This window comes from Phyllostomus discolor, chromosome 6, assembly GCF_004126475.2.
Source record: "Phyllostomus discolor isolate MPI-MPIP mPhyDis1 chromosome 6, mPhyDis1.pri.v3, whole genome shotgun sequence".
Lineage (NCBI taxonomy): Eukaryota > Metazoa > Chordata > Mammalia > Chiroptera > Phyllostomidae > Phyllostomus > Phyllostomus discolor.
The window spans coordinates 142,249,373-142,268,427 of NC_040908.2; the positions used below are offsets into that span (position 1 = coordinate 142,249,373).

Sequence of the window (19,055 nt, forward strand, 5' to 3'; positions counted from 1 at the left end):
AAACTAAAAGCAACAAATGAACACACAAAAACAAATAAAAACTCATAGACACAGACAACAGTATGGCAGTTACCAAAGGGAAGGGAAAATATAGGGCAAAGGGGGTGAAATATAAAGTGATGGAAGATTTGACTTTGGTGGGCACACAACATTATATACAGATGATATATCATAGAATTGTACACTTGAAACCTATATGGACTTATTAACAATGTTACCCCAATAAATGGAAATAAAAAAGGAAAAAAGTTATATGCAAATTTGAATGGCATGGCGGGGGTGGGGGGAGATAGTGGCCCTAACCACTGCTTTGTTCAAGGGTCAGTTGTGTGTCTGTGTGTGTGCATGTACACACATTTGTTTACTTGTTTATCTGTTTTACTCCTTGGTTCAAAATCTTCCATTGGTCCTTCATCTTATTCAGAGTACAAGTTTAAGTTCTTTAAAGGTCTACACTTTTCATCTTATGTTGTATTGCTGACCCCTTTGCTCACACTAGACCAAGCACTCCAGGAGGGTCTTCCCATTCACCGTTCTCTCTACTGCCAAGTACTTAGCTAATTCCATCACTTCTTTTCGAGTCCTTGCTCTGTTGTTGCCTTCATTAAAATTACCAACCCAATTCCTAGTCACCCTTATTCTGTTGATTTTTTCCATAGCACTTACCATCTGCTAATTATATATATATGTTATTTATTTTTGTCCCTTCCAGTTAAACTAGAAATTCCTCAAAAGTGTGTATTTTTTGTATCTGTTTTGCTTATCATGTGTTCCAAGAGCCTAGAACTGCCTGTCATACGGCAGACATGCTATAAATATTTGACAAATAAATTAATGAACACTAAAAGGGTTTTTTAAATGTTCTTCTTGGTCTTAACTTCTAGATTTCACATTATTTTCTGGATTGTGGAGGCTGCCATATTATTGATCTGTTAGTTTATCTTTACTCTTTTTGTTATTGTGAGGCAGTCATATATTCAGACCATATTTTTAAAACCTGCAATTACTGATGTACCCTAAACTTGCATCACTACAGAGCAGTGACTAGGATCTATATTCAGAGACTAGTGTCTCTGATTAAACCATGGGTATATACAAACTCCATCACCTTCATACCCGGGCTAGCTAATTGATGCACCATTGAAATTATATTTAACACAATGAATCTCCGAGATTCAGGTAGAGATGAGCCTGGTTTTCCAATTTCCACTGTCTAGAAGCTTCTAGCTAAGATCATGTTTACTAAAAATTGTTCACAAGCCAAGGCTCTTCCTTCATTACCTTGATATGATTCTGAGAGATCCTTTCCTGTTCATTCCCATGACCCAAACTAAAATAGTGCTGGAGCCCTTGTTAAAAAAAAAAAAAAAAAAGAAAAAAAAAATCAAAGCTAGAATTTCTGGGTAGCCTACCTGTGATTGTATATGGAAGTCCAGGGTCTGACTAATATTTCAGGTAGAGATTTATCAGGATTTTGTACATGCCACTGAATTTCTTTGCACTGCGATATAACCTGATCACTCTCACTACCATGTAGACAACATGCTACAGGTAATAGAGACTAGTTAGGTCCTTGACAAGAAATGATGTTGTCAACTCACAACAGGGTGGTGTTCAGATTCTGGATGTATTTTAAAAGTCAAGATAATAGAATTTCCTGATAGATGAGGAAGGGTATGAGAGGATGACAGGTTTCAAGAATAACTCCAGGGCTGGGAACCAAAGTGTCCCAGGTTCGATTCCCAGCCAGGGTACATTCCTGGGTTGCAGGCCATAACCCTCAGCAACCGCACATTGATGTCTCTGTCTCTCTCTGTCTCTCTCTCTCTCCCTCCCTTCCCTCCCTAAAAATAAATAAAATCTTAAAAAAAAAAAAAAAAAAAAGAATAACTCCAAAGTTCCTCGCCTGAGTGTTAGACATTAACCGAGATGATAATAGTATCAGAGGTTAGAACAGTTTTTTATTTTATTTTTATTTTATTTGGAGGGGGTGGGGTGGGGCTGGGTGGGAGGAAAGGAAGACCAGGAGTTCAGTCCTGGATACCTTACATTCGAAAATTTTAACAGGCATCCAGGTGGCAATGTTGAAGCATTTGGAAGCCAAGTTAAGGATGTAAAGACTGTCCTCAGAGTATAATGCCATTGAAAGCGTTTAAAAGTTTTTAAAGCTTAAAATGGCACTGAGAGTTTTGGAGAACTTTTAAATTAAAGAGGAAGGAATAATCAATTGTGTTAAATACTGCTAATATGTTCAATACTCAATAAGAGGTAACCATGGGATTTAGCGAACAGGCTAATATGAAGAGCAGTCTGGGGGGAATGGTGGGATAAAAGCCCGAATAGGAGAACATTCAGAGAGTGAATAAAGAAACTATTACTGCAAAACTGAGCAAAGAAATGGTGTGGGTGGAAGGGAAAAAAGGTTTAAAAAAAGAAATTTCATTTGTTTTTTAACACTGGAAAAATAACAGCAATGATAAAGCTAAAATATGTCACAAAACCATATACTTTTGGAATGAATTCAAGTAAGGCCAAAAGCAATCTAAAAGCAGAAGACAGTGGACACAGCACTCCCTTTTTAGGACTCTGTCCTTCCCCAAAAATAGAATGCTGAAGAGGAAAGATGGTCATTTGGATTCTAACAGTCAGGTCCCAAGTGAATTACTATTCTGCTCTTTCTTCATCCTTGAGCGTCTATCTAGCCAATTCCCACAAAGCACCTATAGCTCACTTCTGTGACCTTGGTCAAGTTACTTAACCTCGCTGTGTCTCGGGTTTCTCATTTGTATAAAAGAGATAATACATCACAGTACTGTTGAAAAGGCTAAAGGACATTAACAGGTATTAAGTGTATTTATGGCAATGAGTAAATTGTCAATTCTCTTCACTATGTGCCCCCACTCATACCTCTTGTTCCCAAAGACACTGGCCCATCTTTTTAGTGTTTCCCAACAGGCTTAAGACGGCTCTTTGGGTACGACAATTCTTTCTTGTTCAGAACTGTTCCATATATTAGAGGATGTTTAGCATTTCTGACCCCTGTCTATTAAAAGCTACAGAATCCCACATCTCTTGTGCTATCAAAAACTACCCTACATACACATTTCTAAATCTTTCAGAAGTGTTTAAAAATTCTTTAACTGAAATACTTTTTAAAAATAACAGATAAAAGGTACACAAATAGTTAATTAAACATAATATATAAAGCATTATGCAATTATTTCTAAATAGATCTTAGAACCTCAAGGTTGGAAGGTATACCTTGCTAACCAATCAATCAATTTATAAAGCTAATTATTAGATGTCTGAGCCAGACAGCCTAGGTTAAAATCCCAGCTCCTACTGGCTGTAACTGTGGGCAAGTTACTTAACCTCCCTGTGGCTCAGTTTCCTTATCTGTAAAGTAGGACTAATAATGATACCTACTTCATAGAATAGTTGTGAGGATTAAGCACTTACAACAATACCTAACAGTATGCACTACAAATGTTTGCTATTAACATTATTATAATATATAGTGCAGTGAGGGAACAAAATAGTGACACAAAAGTGTTAAGGTATAATTGTGGACAAAAGTTATAAGATAAAGGTGAACAGTGCTATACAAGATAATGGAGAATTAAGATAGTTAGAAAGGTTCCTAGAGAAAGTGGTAAGTTGAGAGCTGAAGGATTGAGAATTATTAACCAGGTAAAAAAAAGTTTTCAGGAAGGAAACTAATTATGCATTCAGTAAACATTTATTGAGTGCCTTCTGTATGTGCTAGGTATTACTCTGGGCCCTACGAATGAGAGGGTCAGGAATATATATGTGGGTTCCTATTTTAGATAGAGCAGTTGATAAAAACTTATCTAGTGGGGTGACTATAGAGACTGAAGTACAGCAGCGAGCAAGTAAGTGGCTAAGGCAAAAATGTATCAGGCAGCAAGTCCAAGGGCCTGTGGCAGAAAACACCTTGTGCAGTGGACATTAACTGGTTGCCGGGTCAATTTACTTAAACCTTGTTTCTTCTAGCTTCGTCTTAGGTGATTATAAATTTATCTAGAGCACCTAAAGAAATGCCTGGTTTACCTCTGCTCAGTCCTGATGCAGCAAAAGAGAAGGGAGAGGGTTGCATTCAAAGATAAAACTGGGTAAGGGTCAGGCCAGATTTAGAAGATCTTGAGTGTAAGGTTATAGTTCAGATTTGACTTAGAAGTTAATTAGGAATTACTGAAGGTATTTTATGAGGCACTAGATCTTAAGTAACATTTCAAGGAGAATTTTTGACAATTACCAAAAGGATAGTTTAAGAAGTATAATGTCAAATACAACTTTGTTTTACAACCTGTTATACAGCGTATGAAAGACATCAATCTTAATTTTTAAAGCATCGCATTTTCTCTACTTTTTTCCAAAACAAAAATATGAATATAGTTTTCTTAATAACAATACCCAAAGTCAACAGAAACACCAAAATGTAAAAATTTTTCTATATTCAAATACACTGGCGTCTTCACAGATTGATGAATTGTTCTTATATCAACACATGATGCCTGCTTTCTTTCCTAACATGGTTAAGTAAATGAGATGGACATCTTGTTGATCCTGAATAAGGCACACAGAAAGCATATTCCTTAACCATGTTTACTAAGAAGTGGCAAAAGAAAAGCCTACATATTGTTATCTGTGCAATAATGTGTTGATTCAAAAATACTTTTCAGATGACAGTTCAATTTTGTCATATCTACTGCTAAGTGGTATTTATTGAATGGAATCAAAAGAGCTAGCTAGTAGGGCATTGTTGCTGGCACTAAAACATGAAGGGTAACATTTCTAACATAAAGGTATTTGTCTAATTTACAGAGAGTGGAGTATAAAAGAGTAACGAAGGAGCTAATGAAGGGGCTTTAGCTGCCAATCAATAAAATGATATGGTTGGACTATATGTATCTAAGGTTCTTTTCTAGTTCTAAAATTTTACAATTATTGTGTGTGATTAGAAAGGGTATAAGAAAGTGACAAGAAATAACAGTTAATGAAGGTGTATTTTTTTACCTTTATGTCCCTAACTTCTTATAGTGAACCTGGCAGATAGTAAGTTCTGAAACATTTGATTAATGAATAAATAACTTGATTATAAAAGTAGACACAATCTAAGAAAGCAATTTACACATTTAGAGTACAAACATACAATGTATTTCTCTAACAGAACCAACATATTATAGTACAGTACAATGACTGACAGTAACAGGAATTGCAATGAGGACCCTGTGGCATTAAAGTTTTAAAAAATGTGCCTAATTTCTTTTTATACAAAATCAGGAAAATGAGATAATGTTTTATGCTAACTGTTGAGGGTGCTTAAATTATCACTTAACAAGGATAACATTCAATTTTCTGGAAGTTTCATTTATATTGAATAGCTTATTTGCTCTACTGTGTTTAATGAAGAGATGTTAAAACCTAATTCTCTTCAATAATTGAAAGACAATATAGAGTTAAACAAGCAAATCCTTAACTTTATCTAGTTAGTGTTCAACCTAGATAAAATATAAGCCAATTAAGCTACAGATTCAGCCCCAATTATATACAAATACAATAATAAATTTTATTTAATTCATTGGTTACATGTACTGATATCTTATTCAAAGACAATCAGATTATACTATACATCTTCTGTCATTCCCCCTGCTCTAAGCTCTTCGATGACTTCCCAACATAAGAATAAAATGCAAACTCTTTAGCATGTCCTGTATGTTCTACATCTGGCTCCTGCGTACTTCTCCGACCATTTCTTCAAATGCTTTCCTCCTCGATTATTCTGCTTCAGTCACACTGTCCTTGTTAGTGTTCCTAAAAAACTTCAGCCTTGTTCTGGTCTCAGTGCCTTTACTTTCTCTTCTCTTTGCCTGGAAACCTCTACCTACAGATATTTGTAAATCTCAACCCCTCAGTACATCATCCAGATCTCCCTTCAAATGTCACTTTACAGAAGCTTTCCCTAAAGATCTTATTGAAAAACAGTATCACTCTGCCCTTGCCTCTCCAATCCCTTACCTGCTTAATTTTCTTCTTAGCATCTAGGCTAACTAGAAAATATATGTATTATATTTGGTTAATATTTATCACTCATTTCCCCTCTAGAATACCAGCACTGTGAGAGTATGGTCTTCACCTGTACCCCAGAACCTAGAACAGGTTTTGTCAAAAATTTAGGATTCCATACATACTGGTTGAGTAAACGAATACATAAACTAATGTAGATTTTCAAGGTATATGTAAAAAAGAAAAGTGCCTAATAGTGGACTCGGCAAGCAACCATTTGTATTTTCCAAAGCTAACATACCTATTTGTATATGCATGGGCTTTCTCAGGGAGAGAACACAGGAACTGACAATGCAGTTGTGCTATGGTGAGGAAATAAGAAGCACTGGGTGACAGGCAGGCTTATTTTCCACATTATACCTTTTGAACTGTTTGAATTTTAAAATCTAGGTATTTTTAATTCCAAAAACAAGAAACTATTAAATTTACCTTAAACACAACTACCATTTAATAACAAGTTGTATTTATGAAATACTTTGAGTTCTTACTCTACCAACAGATGTGCTAAGCAATTTATATGCTTCTCATTTAATCCCTACAACATTCCTATGATGTAGGTATATTATTATCATTCCTGTTTTACAGAGGAAGAAACTAGTACAGAGAGACTAAGTTAGCTGGCTAGCTGGCTAACAGCACACTATTGGAAGCACAAGACATGGGATTTGAATTCAGACTAAATCTAAGACTCAAGCAATTAATTGCCCTTCTTCCTGATATGAATACATGACCTCTGAAATTTTCTTACAGAATTTAAAAATATGTATTTACCCACTTCTGATAGAAACCTCAGGGTCTAGTACAGGAGCTCTTGAATAAATGTTGAAATAAAACAAAGCTTATGATTTCTCTGAGCTTGTTGGATATCAGTTTCTATTTTCACCAACTATTAGTTGAGAACCCTTGGAGTAACAATCAGTAATCAGAAACAATAACAATTATCATTTGAAGACATTCTATATGCCAGGCATTATGGTAAACACTTGACATTCATCATCTCATTCATCCTTACAACAATTACATAAGGTAGATTCCACCACTGTCTCCATTTTACAAAAATAGAGACCTTGCTTCATAATAAGTAATTGTGCCAAGATGACATAGCTAGTAAGTGAGGAGTCAGGACGAGGACTCAGATCCAAATCCAACGACCATGTTCTTAACTATGCTCTACAAGAATCAGAACGGAATGCTTTCAAACAATGAAACAGAAATGTTGCACAAATCATTTTAAATGTGGAGTGATAGAGTTATATAAATTATTTCTTAAAAACAAACTCAAACCTGAATTAGATTCATAGTCAACAAACAGTTTTTAGGACCAGGAACTGTCCACACTATCATTTACTGTCTCTAGGCAACTTAAACCTTTTTTTTGGAAATAACTTTAGTGTTAGAGCTACTGCTTTGACTAACTTACAAGCATCAGGGAACAAAAATTTCAAATGCAGGGAAGTGGAATACTGATTTGGGCTATTTTTCCCTTCTTGTTTTTTATAAAGTTGACAGCATAAAAATCATTTTATGTGCACCTTAAATGATTCAGAATATATTTATAGTGAGACAACAGGCACTTTTAAAATGAAAATGTTATGTACTTCTAAATACTTGCTCAGTAACAGAAGAGAGATTAATTACTACAGTTAAAGGCAGATAGTCTTTGTACTGGAACAGTTCTTAAAAAATAACAGAAACTTAGTAACAGGCCGTTTCTAATCTTTGAATCTTATATTCTCCAGAGCCTAAGCTCAACATATATTTTCCAAAATTCAACGTGGTGGCTGTATGTGGTGGAATAACACTATCAACTAGAACCTGTAGAATGTCTAACACATTCTACATGATCGTTAAGTTAACCTAAACTACATATTACACAGCAAAATTATTCAGCTCTGGTCAAATCTCTTCTCATAAACAGCAGTCAGCCTTGACCTGTCTGTAACTCAGTGCCTGGACTGGAGTCTTGCAGAAACTAAGAAAAGAAACTAGAAGGACTGATTCTCAGTGCTTCACGTCCCTTGCCAAGCATACCTCATCTCCCCGTTAGGCAGTGCTGGCAGGTCTTACACTGATGCTCGGGCCTCCCGGCAGGGCCCGGACTGACTCTTGCCAGACTAACAGCAGAACCACGCCGGACAAAAAATTGTAAGTTAATGAACTAACGTTCCTCATTTGAAAGTTAAGCCCAGTTATATTTACATCTGTGTCTGAAACAAAACACTGAATTTGGGATCCGGAACTAACTTTACATTGTAAAGCACTGGACAGAAAGTGCTCTGCTGAACACTGGGAAAGGGGCCATCAGGATGCCCTTTAAAACTTCAACTTCCTCGGGATTTAAGGCAGGAGATCATTGCCCTTCCTGCTAAGCGAATGTGGACTTCGGATCAGACAGAGCTACGCTTTTAGTGGGTTCTCGAGTTCCTTCTTCCTTTAGCTTTCTTCTCGAGGACCCTAACCACCCGCATCGCCCTCCAACCCCCTTCCCCCTTGCCCCTTCAACGCTTCCATGTTTGTTAAGCCCACCTGGTCTTTCACGCTACAGACGGCAGGACTCCTCCGCTTCCAGCTAAGCAGGTCATCAAAAAGAGCGTCCAGAGACCTGACTTTTCTTCAAGAATACCTTTTTCTCACTTCAGGCCCAGGGTAGGATACCGTAACTCTTCATTACAATGCCAGCCTCCTAGCGACTCAAACTCAACCAAAAGATTCAAACCTAAGCCAGCTTCCTCGGCGCCTCGTTTCATTGGCTGCCGTCTTCGTTACGCCATCACGCCCGACGTTGCTGCGGCGCGCTGCAGCCTGGTTCCGAGAGTCCCGTCCGCGCGGCTCAGCGGAAGGCGCCTGCACCGCGTCTCCGAGGCAACGCGTAGGGCTGTTTCCGGAGGCGGTGGCCGCGGTGGGCGGGGCTAGGCCGGAGCTGCAGGTGGGAGTCAGCCACCTGGGATTATCAGCAGCCTTCAGGCGCGCGGGCTGAGGGCTGGTCACAGGGTGCTGGGTGTGAGTGAGACCGGTGTGGGCAGGGGTTGGTCTGGGGCCTCTGCCAGAGGGAAAGGCGGAGCCTGTAGTGTGTGGATTAAGGGGTTTGGGATGTTTATTTTCTTCTTTTCTCTATTGACTAGGAAGGCCTCCAAAGGCACAGGTCCCAAGATCTGGGAGGTATCGGGGGCCTGGTCCTTCCTGCTGCTTTCACTTGGACCCAACCGGATCGATAAGCCTGAGTTAATTGAAAGTCCAGGGCTTTTGGTTTGAGGCCCTAGGCTTCATCTCTCAGGACTCCCAGGCCTACTTCCCCTACTTCCTTTGGTGCTGATTGTAAAACTGGTGTTTGGCTGCTCTTTAGGTTTCTTTCTAATAATGGCATTACAAAATAAATTTATTAGCCTAGTTCATTATTGGATGTAGTGGAGTTTTTTTAAGTACTAGGTTTTAGGTATTGTTTCAGAATGTACACTTAAAACATACCTGGAAAAAAAGGAAACTATCTTTGCTATAACTCTTTGTTATGAAAAATTTAATAGTATGATCCAAATTTCATTGTTTCATACAGAATGGGGTAAAAGTAGGCTTACAGTTGTGAGTACAAGAAACAGTTTATTCTTACATATTTATTAGATACTGTATTGTTTTTCATATGAACCATAAATTGACTTTTGCTCCACCCTGTATTACCATTATTGCATCCATTTATTTAATAATTATTGATTGTAGATTTTAGGGACATAATAGCACACAATTATGTCAATATTCCTTCCATCTTGGAGCTTATATTCTGGTGCTTCAATATCACCACATGTGTATAAGATAGCACAACACCAGTGCAGAGTAATCTAAGTGAAACAATGTCTGGAAAGCCCCCATAAGATGGACATTTATTTTCTGTGGAAGAAAATCAGAAGCACTGTGTACTGAGTATGATGCATGTTGTATGGTTGTTTTCAAACATAGGATAGAACATCAATAAAGCTATTAATTACTGGCTGTATTACATATAGCTTAGCAAATACAAAAGTTTTTTGTGTGATGCAGGGTTTAATAAAACTGAGACGCCTTTATTTTATTTCAGCTATGCACTCATTCTATAATACTTTACCTTTGATGTCCCAGTCATTTTATTAACTTTATATATGTTATATCATTTAATTCTTTTAAAAAAAATTTTTAAAAGATTTTATTTATTTATTTTTAGAGAGGAAAGGGAGGGAGATAGAGAGAGAGAGAAACATCAATGTGCGGTTGCTGGGGGTTATGGCCTGCAACCCAGGCATGTACCCTGGCTGGGAACCGAACCTGTGACACTTTGGTTCGCAGCCTGCACTCAATCCACTGAGCTATGCCAGCCAGGGCTATATCATTTAATTCTTAAAACAGCCCATGACTGTTTATTTTACTGAAGTGAAACTGAAGTTTTCAGAAAATCCCTAAAGGAAAATATTTTTCTTAAAATGTACAAACCAGCTAATTCAGAATTGAGTAATTTATTTCTGAAATACATCCCAGATCAAGGTATATTAAGATGCTACTCTCATCCAGTCTGAAAAAACAGACATGTTTTACCAATTTCTTGTAAAATTGCATTGATCATTGGTGGCTAAGAAAGAAATCTTAAATTCATTGTTTTCGACACCGACATTGTGTAAGTCTTACCAGTCTAACAGGTGTTTCCACACGTAATCTAAGTACTTATTTTACATGAACTTAAATCCTGCCTTACACTTGCCTTATGCAGTGTCCAGATGAGTTCCATATTTTTAAGGAATGTGTATTTAGTTAAAGCAGAGAAGTTTTAACGTTATAATCAATATCATTTCTGTGCCAGCTCTCTTTAGTTTGACGAGACATTAGAGAATATAATAGAGATAAGAAACGGGCGTATTTTGTATGGAAATGAAGGGAAAAGAACTAAAACTTCAGACGCAGAGTGCTAAGGGGACAAAAACTCCCACCATTTAAAGAAAATTGGTATATAACTAACTTCTGTGTTATTTAGAACACAATTTAACATAGGTTCATAGTAAACTGGCTAGAGTGGAGATCAAGATAAAATGTAAAGTTAGATTTAAAGTTGCATCTGACATTTAAAAAACAAAAACTTAACATGACAATGGTAGGGTCTTATTTACCACCCTCCCTCTTCCTCTCCCCGCGAAGGAAAAGCTTTTGGAAACCACAGCGCCTGCAAGACCCTTTGGCAGCTGGGGGTTGGAAGCAGCGGAACGAAAGGCAGACGTTCCTCGGTTGCTAGGCCGGACGTAGACCCAGTCTGTCCGTCCTTTCAAGTTTCCCCCAGGGCTGGGATCCAGGCGTGCGGCAAGTTCAAGCTCTCCGGCACCGTAGTGGTCGTCGGTGGCCCGAGTTAGAGGCCAATTGAGCAATCTTCGTGCCTCAGGTGAGGAGACGGTGGCTGAGTCCCGGGAGCTCTCTTGGAGCTCACCCCACGCCTTAAGGGGGGAACTTCCAGAGGTCGCCGAATGCTCCCAAAGCTAAGGAAACACTCGCCCCTGCTCCCGCTTGTTGTGCTTCCCCCTCCTCCACACCTTTGCATCCTGAGTTCAGAAGTTTCTAAGCAGTTTTAAGTCGTCAAGAGTATAATTCTTAGGTCAAAGGATGTCTTTTCCCCTTTCCTGTAGAACTTTCACTTTATCTGCTTTGCGGTGCCTGCCTCCAGGTCAGGTTTTTGGCCTTGATTTGGAATTGATTTTTCTAAGTTTTCTCTGCGGGGAAAGCTGACTGTAACGATGGTAATTGAGAAAGTAGTTCTCAAAGGTATGACTCCCCTTTGTCTTTCCACGATTAAAAGAGTAACCTGCCCAATTCCGTGGTCTCAACAGTTTAAAGTGAACTTTGCTGGTAGAGAAAAGTTAGATGACTTACTTAAGAAACCAGAGAGTCGACTCGAAAGGTTAGGTGTCCTGACTCCCTGTTTCCTTCCTGTGACCAGAGGGAACAGAAACTGATCATTTAGGGTGGGTGGTTTTGGGTTACCTGGTGGGAGACTGGTCTGCAGAGGACAGGGAAGGTACTCCCTTTGGAGGTTGCCTGCTTGCAAGGTATTCAAAGAAACAAAGAGGAAAATTATTGTGGTTCTTACTCCATGTTAACCCATGTTAATAGCCAATTAGTGCATAATAAAATCTTGAGGCTTTGTTACTTGAACATAGTTGAGTAAATACACAGAAATTAATTACAAAAGGAATGAATTAAATGGTGGTGAAGGCGGCATTTTTTTTTTCTATTCTACTTGCTATTTCCCCCATGTGTTTCTGATTCCTGTATTGTAATTGATTTTATGGCTTGTTCTTTGAAAACCTATCAAAATCTGGACAATTTAGATTGTTTGAATATTGCAGATTGCACCGTTTAGACCTGTACATTGTATGTCCTCTCTTGGGTACCCCACAGTACACTGTATTTTCATTTTTCCAAGTGGGGTAGGGACCAAACAATAGGATATTGGCTCCTAAAAAAAAAGAGAATAATTCATGACATAGTACAATATATTGTTAATATAATTAAAGTACCATTCAATCACAAAAGTGTATTGAATAGAGACCATGGACTCTATGTTTATAGCATAGATGATACAATTGTAGGCTTTGGGGTTAGAATGGTGGAGTTACAGTCCTAGCATTCAAGCTATGTGACCTTTTGGCACAGTGTTTGTTTCCCTCATTTTTAAAATGAACATAACTGTGCCTACTTCTAAGAGTCGTAAGGATTGAATGAGTTAGCACATGTGGTATGCTTAGAATTGTGACTGATACTGCCCTGGTTGGTGTGCCTTGGTTGGAGCATTGTCCCATAACCCAAAGGTTGCAGGTTTGATTCCTCCTCAGGGCACATGCCTAGGTTGTGGGTTTGATCCCTGGTCCCTGTGCATATGACCCCTGGTCTGGAAGCATAAAGGAGGCAACAGGTCAGTGTTTCTCTCTCACACAGATGTGTCTCTTGCTCCTTTCCTCTCTCTCTAAAAGCAAGGGGAAAAATTTCCTCAGGTGAGGATAAGCAAAAAATAAAAGAATTGTAAGTGGTACTTACGCTCAATAAATGTTAGCTTTTATTTTGAAAATTGTTAAAAATACTAAGTTGAAGAGTAGTTGAGTTTACTTTGTATGCGCCTTTGGAAAACAAAGCATGATTATTCATTCAGCTAATTTGTCACTACTGAACAATTGAATTTTACTTAAAACACTTATTTGCCATCTATTTTTTGCCATATATTTCCTGATATTTGCCATATATTAGTCACCTAATTCTGTATATTATGTGTTTGGTAAAGTTGTCATGTTATCCTCAAGGTAACAACTTGATATTATATTCATATAATATTAAATACATAGAGATAGATATGTTTGTGTTTCTTCTTTAGTCCTTATAGGTGATTAACTCTTCAACATTATTCTTCATTTTCAATCGCAAAAATGAGGGAAGGCATATTTAAGCAGGATTTATGTTTCTTGAAGTATTTTGAGAAAGTGGCTTTTTGTAGGGTCAGTCAGGTGAAATTTACTAAAGCAAGCTTTGATAAAAAAATGTTAATTCTATAGAATCTGGAATTTATCCATCTATTTATTTTCTTTTCAGAAAACATTTATTAAGCACCTAATGCACATCTTATATTGTGGCTGTAAGGGTGTGGGTCTTACTCTTAAATGACTCATCATCCATGAGGAAGAAAGAGTAGTGTTAACTTGGTACTTCATGCAGTATGTCATATCAAACATGTTGATTACAACCCATTGGGTAAAAAGCATAATGTTTTCACAAGATCTTCTATTGATGTATTTACATTCTTCCTGCATTTTAAAGAATTACACATTGCAGAATAAAATGGAGCAGGTATGAAAAAATGAAGGATGTATCAATTTTTTATTTGCTTGTTTTGGAGGGTCAAGGGACAAACAAAACAAAGGTGGGTACGAAATGTCAAAGTGTGCTCTGTTCAGTGTTAATAAAGTACAGGTTAAATTGAAAAAATACTTCCTGAAATAGGCTGTGGTGAGGTGATCTCCTCAGAGAATATTCATGACAAGTTTGTAAAATTTTCATCTTTCAGGGGCACTGATCATCTCCCTTTATTTTTGGATATACATGCATAGTCTTTTTCCAGGGGCACTTTCTTATAAATTGAAGATGAAGTATTATGAGAAAAACAAATAGAAGAGCTTGAAATGAAAGACCACTTAAACCTAAAATAGTATAATATTTATAATCCCTTCGGTCACCCAGATATGATTTTCAAATAAACAGTTGTGATGCACTGAATCCATTCTTTAGACTCAATTAAAGTGAAAAAAGTACATATTTTGGGTTGGCCAAAAAATTAGTTTTTTTTTCATAAGATGGCTCTAAGTAGTGCTCAGTTGTCTTTAACTTCACTCGAAACAATTTTGTTAGATTGTATTGTGATAGCTGTCATATCATTGTGCATTTGGAAAAAAACTTAACCAAAATTGATGAGTTTTTATGTAGCCATTTTAATATTGAAGATGGAACAAAATAAGCAACGTATTTAGCATATTATGCTTTATTACCTCAAGAAAGGTAAAAATGCAACTGAAATACACACACAAAGATTTGTGCAGTGTATGAAGAGGGGGTTGTGACTGATTGAATGTTTCAAAAGTGATTTGCAAAGTTTCGTGCTGGAGATTTCTCGCTGGACAATGCTCCACTGTCAGGTGGACCAGTTGAAATTGGCAGCAATCAACTCAAGACACTAAGTGAAAACAATCAACATTATACCACATTGGAGATAGCTGACATACTCAAAATATCCAAATCAGTAAAGTTATTGGTGAAAGTGAAAAATGTGTGTTTTATTTTATGGAAAAAAACAAAACATAGGGACTTTTTGGGTAACTCAATATTTCAGAAAAATGATGACTAAATAACTAATTTTCACATTTCTGATGGTTTAAAGATTGATGGTCTTAGAGCTAATTAGGCCACATTAAAATTTATATTTTTAGATAGTTTCTTGGGTTGTTCTGGGTTCCTTGCCTTGCATAAGGAGATTAGTCACCATCACTTGTTTGAGATGACATGTCTTACATTTTTTTGAGTTAAATATTATATATTTACTTTCCTCTGGGTATTATAACATTCTTTTTAAAAAATCCAACAATCATGATATTTAAAAATTTTTTTTCTAGATTTGTTGACCTACAGAATGCTTCGATACCCATGCTTTTATAGAATCTATACAGAATTTCTTTCATGCTGGCTGGAAGCTGGCATATTTAACTTAGGTGTCTGGCCAAAAAAGATACATGCTACAGCAGAAAGATGTGAGGAGTATGAAGCCCAGGATCAAACAGAGCAGACTGGAGCCCAGGAGTCCCACAGATCTCAAGACGGAGGTTCTGAAGCTAGGACTCAATTACATGTCCCAGTAATGGTGGACGAAGTGGTTCGTTGTTTGGCACCACAAAAAGGGCAGGTAAGTTGATTTTTTTTAAAATTAACACTTAAATTGAGATATCATTTACTTATTTTAATATTCACAATTTTAAACTGTGTGACTCAGTGGATTTTTGTATATTCACAAGACCGTGCAGTCATCATCTAATTCAGGGACATTTCCATCACCCAGGTAGGAAACCGCGTACCCATTAGCATTCACTCTCTGTTGTCTCCCTTCTTTTTGCACCTGGCAGCCATTAATTTATTTTTTGTCTCTACGGATTTGCCTAATATGGATGCTTTATATAAATGGAATTATATAATATGTGGACTTCTGCAACTGCCTTCTTTTACTTAGCATGTGTTCAAGATTCATCAGTGTTGGAGCGTGTATCTCTTTATTCCTGAATCATATGCCACTTAAAAAAAAATCTATTCTTCAGTTGATAACATTTATTTTCCCACTTTTTAACTACTGTGAATAATGCTGCTATGAACATTCATGTATAAGTTTTTGTGGGGACAGTATAGTTTCCATTGTCTTGGGTATATTCCTAGTAGTGAAATAAGTGGTAACCCTGTGCTTACTTTTTGAGGATATGCTGAACTGTTTTCCAGGGTTGATTGGTTTTGCTATATAACTATTTTAAAAGAAAACTGAATTTTAGTTTATTTTCTTAAGAATTTTAGTGTCTTTTTAGGAATGACTGAAGAGACAAAAGTAAAGATCTGAATTCCTGTTCTGTTTTCTTAGACCTAGTGTGAGTGGGGTGGCAGGTTAGGGACCCAGGTGAGAGTTACAGCCTGAGTCCTAAGGCAGTCTACTGGCAGAATTCTTTTTTGTTGCAGGGAGGTAGTCTTTGTCCTGATAAGGCTTTCCATTAGATTAGATAAGGCCCACCCACATTATGGAGGGTAATCTGCTTTACCTAGTCCAACAATTTAACTAAATGTTAATCTCATTTAAAAAAACATACCCTCACAGAAACATCCAAAATAATGTTTGAGGAAATATCTGGGCACTGTGGCCCAGCCAAATTGACACATAACATTAATCATCACACCTGTGTTATTTATAGTGTTGCTGGCAGGACCATATAAGGTCTGAGATATGAAAATGCTTTAATATCTATAAAGAGATTTTTTTTTGGAGACTTCTTCAAGTTAGATCACATAGTGTTCCTAAACTAAGTTCTGAGCTACATCTGTTAGGAATGCTGGACTGCAGGATGTTGCTCATGTACAAGCCATCAGTGATGTGGCTTAGGTTGCTTCATCATAAAAATGCTCTGTTTACCTTAACTTCAGACTGTATATAACAAAAGCCCAGTGTTCTTAAATGAGATTATATGTAAAACACCTAGCTCAATGCTCTTATATAGTAGGGATTCCATAATACATATAAAAATGTAAATTGAAAAATGAAGTTGGATAAAATTCCGGTTAAATGACTTCATCAAAATGAAATTCTTTTCATTGTTTTTAAAGATTCATAATGCAAAGATAGCATTAATATCCTTGCCTAAATGTGTTTTGAAGAAGTATATATATATATATATATATATATATATATTATATTTGAGATATATATGAGAAGGGAGGGGCAGTTTATAAAAAAGTAGAACTTTTGATGACTAGTATTTGACCTCTAGAACTAAAAACCAAAACTCATTGTATAAATTTGGTGAAACCTAGTAGTAAAAAAAAAATATTTTGCACTGACCTATGAAGTAGAAAAGCTACCAAATAAAAACAAACCCTACTAGGTCTCCTCTAGATCAATATTGGATCTGCTCCCCCCGCCAAAACAAAGTGGAATAAAATTAGACAATTCTACAAGTTGACCTCCCCTGCTGTTTCATTCTGTGGAAGTTCCTGACAAATGTAATGTTTTATTTTGACCTTTTCATTGTTGTGATTTGAGTCGGGTTTTCTAGTAACTTTTTATAGAAGGTATAATTTTATGAATGTTGTTTCTGAGAACTTTCCAGTGAGATACACTTAGAGACAATGTTATTTCTTACCTCTTCTGTTGTCTGGCACACAGCCTGTACACTATCCCTTAATCTTCAGGTAATAAAGAACTGGTGACGGTCCTTGGACAGGAAAGGTCTGCGTTTCTTCCAGAATCCATTATTTGCTTTTTTTCCCTGAGCCTTTTTCCAAAAAACATTTCCTTTGCAAACTATGAGTCACACACACACTTGTATCAATCACCCACTTAATCACTGTTTTTCACATCACCATTGAAGGTGAATTATAAATTAAACTTGATTTTAAGAGAAAATTTAAAAAATATCAAAATGTAGCTTTGAGTGAGATCTTGGTCATCTAATAGTAATTTCTTTTTAAAAAAATATTTAAAAGGTACCTAAAAAATATTGATTTTGGCAATTTCTTCTGCATCATAGCCAATTTACTATATATTTATTTTGTTTTGCAAGTACATGTAAAATACTTAGGAGTTTGAATTAAAAGAGATAAAAATTTCTCTTATATTCCTCTTCCTTGGAGGTACAGAAGGAATCAAATAAATTATAATTCTTCCTCCTTGCCCAGTTTTTATTATTTTACTTTCTGGGTCAATAACTTTGTAAAAATGTATTACTTTTTCTACAAACATTTTTCTTGCTCCTGGAGATGTTTTAATGTAGGCTACCTTGGTCAATTTTTTATTCCTAATTTCTGAAAACTAGAGAAAAATTGCATGCTCCAGCCTAGTTGAAGATGGTGGCAGTTGGAGGATATAGGGGACTTGGCCTTCTTTTCCATCAGGAGAGCTAATTTAACTTGGTGGCTTGTGGTATCTAAGAGTGGTTAAGTTATGAGGGAGATAAGGGACACACAAGGACTAGTCCCAGTAGCTGTGCAATTTTAGACTAGTGACTTACCATGGTTGTGCCTCAGATTCTTCATCTATAAAATGGGAAAATATAACCTACCTCAGTATGGTCACTGCGAGGATTAGATGAGTTCATGTATTTAAATTGCTTAGAATGATATCTTCCAAGTAGCATGTACTCGATAAATATTTGCTGATATTATTGTGGGGATAGAAGGAGAAGGCCAGGGTTGGTAGCAAATGCAATGAAATTCAAGAGAAAAATGCCAAGAGACAGCAAATGTGGAAATAAAAGTTTCAGCAAAGGTGGAACCAGTATGTCTGGAACTGAAAAAGTACTGCTTTCTCTGCTTGGAACTCTCATCACCATCCTTCAGGTCTTGCTTGAGTCATTTACTTCACTTTCATAGCACTTATGGTAATTTATAATTACAATTTTTAGTGAGATTATTTGTTCAGTGGACATCTCTCATAGCAGATTGCCCTCCTTGTTTATCTTACCTACCATTATATCTTCACTGCCTAGTACAAGGCCTGCAACATGGTTGGTTTGTAATGATTTTTAAAGCAAATATATGTAGGTCAAAGTAAACTGGAGGCACCAGCAACAGGAAAGGCTCTTGGGTACTAAGGTAGCTTCTCTAGCCCAAGACTTTTACATGGTTCCAGCCTCAGTGTGGTAGACCCAGTCTGATGAAGTAATTAGAGAATCTGGTGAAGG

General features: G+C 36.9%; 2 protein-coding genes across 5 annotated transcripts in view; one reads left to right on the forward strand and one right to left on the reverse strand.

Moving 5' to 3' along the window:
* KIF18A (kinesin family member 18A) overlaps window positions 1-8,810 on the reverse strand; it is a 76,530-nt gene extending 67,720 nt beyond the window's left edge. Inside the window, exon 1 of the mRNA XM_028517165.1 lies at window positions 8,614-8,810. The gene's annotated coding sequence lies outside the window, so the exon portion shown is untranslated. The remainder of the gene's footprint in view (window positions 1-8,613) is intronic.
* Window positions 8,811-8,895: 85 nt separating this feature from the next.
* Window positions 8,896-19,055, forward strand: part of METTL15 (methyltransferase like 15) — a 171,679-nt gene continuing 161,519 nt past the window's right edge. The window contains exons 1-3 of one of the 4 annotated variants that reach the window (XM_028517428.2): window positions 8,896-9,013; window positions 11,239-11,476; window positions 15,243-15,529. In XM_028517428.2, coding sequence (XP_028373229.1) covers window positions 15,260-15,529 — 270 coding nt within the window. In that variant the 5' untranslated portion in view covers window positions 8,896-9,013; window positions 11,239-11,476; window positions 15,243-15,259. Of the gene's footprint in view, window positions 9,014-9,044; window positions 9,088-11,238; window positions 11,477-11,513; window positions 11,854-15,242; window positions 15,530-19,055 lie in introns of those variants that run through there. The other 3 variants (XM_036029167.1, XM_036029168.1, XM_036029166.1) reach the window with 3 other exon arrangements.